Consider the following 2,739-nt stretch of genomic DNA (forward strand, 5'->3'; position numbering starts at 1 on the left):
GGGGGTGCGTTGTTACCCTTCGGCGGCTGTTGCCCTGCTGTGTTCGTGCTTGACAGCCTATGAGCGGCATCCTGGTGCTGGATGTAGGGGAGATGGTCTCCCCTCCGGCATTGGCATGACTGGGCTGTGGCAGAGCTAATGGTTTCTCTTGCAAGGCTCGATCCTCCTCTTCACTGCTCGTTGGCGGTCCACGGACTCCTCTGTTCCCGTTGTTCTGGTCGGCGTTGTGCTCTCCAACAACATGGTTTTGTTTCACATTGTGTTGGCAGTTTCGCTCTTTGGCCGGCTTTTATAGTTTCGGCCTTGGGCGATCTATGTTTGTAATTTTTCAGTCTTTTTTTTCCTCATGCGCAGCCGTTGTAATAATATGCACTTTGTATCCTAGCCAGTTGATGGCTTCGTTAATTTGAAGTCGGGCTAAATGCATTTCATTTAAAAGAAACTTGGATAGGAACACACCATTTATTGCATTATAATCGACTACACACGCATCTTGCGATGGATCGCACCATTATTCGCTTGTAGTACTAGGCGAGGTCTATCGCAACGCCATTGTTACAGTATTTAGAAAGTCTTTATTGCATGTCTTCTCGCATCATATAGCCGATTGACTATGCGAACGGCCTCTGGTTGTAGCAGTCCAGGTTGTCGCCGTAGCTGACGCCGAGGAGGTCACAGTAGCGCTTGTAGAACCCGATCCGGTCGGCAACACGGCCGTCCTGCCCGCGCCCGCACTCGAGCCCACCGTTGATGATGTTAGTGATCACACCGTACCCAGGCACCCTCCCCGCCGCCTGGTCGGCGCCTGAGGGGCTCCACCGGCCTGTGATCACGTCGTGGCTCGAAGGTTTAGGTGACTGCGGCGTCATCCAGAACCACAGCGCCGTCTTGAAGGACACGGTCGCGTCCGTCGCCACGAGGTCCGGGTTATTGAGCAGGTCGGTGCTGATGGCCCGCCCCGCCGGCCCGTAGTTGTAGTTGTATGAGATCTGGATGGGCCCGCGCCCGAAGTACTTCTTGCCCGGCGCGCACGGCCACTGCGAGCTCGGCGAGCAGTAGTCGGAGGTGGCGCCGCGCTCCTGGTTGAAGCAGTAGCCCCAGGAGTAGGGGCCGTCGGGCGCCGTCGGCCACCCGCCGGTGGTCTCGTGCGAGGTCTGAGCGAGGAACGCGGCCACCTCGCGCTTCCTGACGTCGGCGCCACCCGTGGTCGCGAAGCCCGAGAACGAGTTGGCGGCGGCGACGAAGGCGCCGTAGTTGTAGAACCCCTTGGCCAGGCACGCCGCGTCGTTGCGGTGCAGCAGCATCTGGTCAAAGAGCGACTGCGAGATAATGGAGGACACGCCACCTCCGCCGGAGGGGGTCGGTACCGGTACCGGGGTGCCGCCGCTGCAGCCGTTGCACTGGCTCTGGCAGCCGGTGCCGCAGTAGTCGGAGGTGGTGCCGCAGAAGCCGAACTTGCTGCAGCAGAGGCAGTTGGGGCACGTCGCCCCGCCGGCCTGCGAGCCGCACTGCTCGGCGTGCGCGGACACGGCGAAGGCCGCGGCCAGCATGGCCGCCACCACAACTCCTCTCATCTTGGGCAATCAAGCAGAGTCCGCTCAGCTGGTGATTGTGTGTCACACTGCTCGTGTAGTGGTGTGTGTGTGCCAGAATCTGTTGCAGTGCACGTCTTTGTATAGCCAGCAAGCCACAGCAGACGTGCCCAACTTTCCACGAGGCCACGATCGCTCTAGTTAGTCTAGCTGCTCAGTACAAGCAAGTTCGGCAGATCTCGAGAGCGATGCAGTACGTGTACTTTGTACGCATGTTTCGATCTCGTGTAAGCTAGCTACAGATGAGTCAGTGATCACTAATGGAAGCATGGAATGCCGGTGCTGGTGCACATGCCGGTGCACCGGACGTTGATCGGGCTGGAAGTAAGCGTGGAAAAACCCTCTCAAGTCAGCTTCGGTTGCACTGCTGGTCAGATTTTTCTCCCGCTTCCTGCGCGCATGCAAGCAAGCAAGCATGCATGCATGCACCAGCTCAGCTTTGATGTGCGACCAAACATTGACCGCCGCATTAATGGATGGACGGACGTGGAATTTTCTTGGTGATGTCGCTTGCATGCATGGAATTCCATTCTCTTTCTACTTGTTTTTTTTCTGTTAGCGACGCCCTGCCGACCAGGCGGATACATATGAACAGCCTCCATTACGACGGAAAATACACTGGAGCTCCTGGTGCTCCACACCTTCATATAAATATTAAATTAAAAAAGGAAACTCAATTCAATGTTTTTTAGAATTTGGGGATATCAAACATGGGTGTCCAATCTACTCACGTGTGAAGTTTCCTGAAAAGATATCAGGAAATGTATCCATGTCGAAGAAAATACAGTCCGGCCTACGATCCGTCCAAACAATATTTTTTCTATACGTTGGATTATTTTTGTCTTTTCATCGAGAATACATTTTCTGATATTTTTCACAAAACTTCACATGAGAGTAGATTGAACACCTAGGTTTGATATCCCAAAATTTCAGTTTTTTTAATTTCCCTAGTTTGTTGTATGAATTTAATACTCATATAGGGGGTGGAGCACCCGAGTGCTCCAACTCCTCTTCCCCAATACAACACTATTTCACATATTAAGAACTGAATTACACATCTTTCTAGGTTAAGACAAGATTATTGCATTTTAAAGCTTGACATGAATAAAATAGAGTAAAATAACACTAAACATCATCTTTCCAGGTT

General features: G+C 53.0%; 1 protein-coding gene across 1 annotated transcript; it reads right to left on the bottom strand.

Annotated features, from left to right (window-relative positions):
• Positions 1–443: 443 nt before the first annotated feature.
• LOC123078918 (26 kDa endochitinase 1) lies at positions 444–1,744 on the bottom strand. Its single transcript, XM_044501569.1, has one exon. The coding sequence runs from the start codon at positions 1,572–1,574 to the stop codon at positions 612–614; it is 963 nt and encodes a 320-aa protein (XP_044357504.1). The 5' UTR covers positions 1,575–1,744; the 3' UTR covers positions 444–611.
• Between the last annotated feature and the right edge of the window lie 995 nt (positions 1,745–2,739).

This window comes from Triticum aestivum, chromosome 3D, assembly GCF_018294505.1.
Source record: "Triticum aestivum cultivar Chinese Spring chromosome 3D, IWGSC CS RefSeq v2.1, whole genome shotgun sequence".
In the NCBI taxonomy this organism is placed as follows: Eukaryota; Viridiplantae; Streptophyta; class Magnoliopsida; order Poales; family Poaceae; genus Triticum; species Triticum aestivum.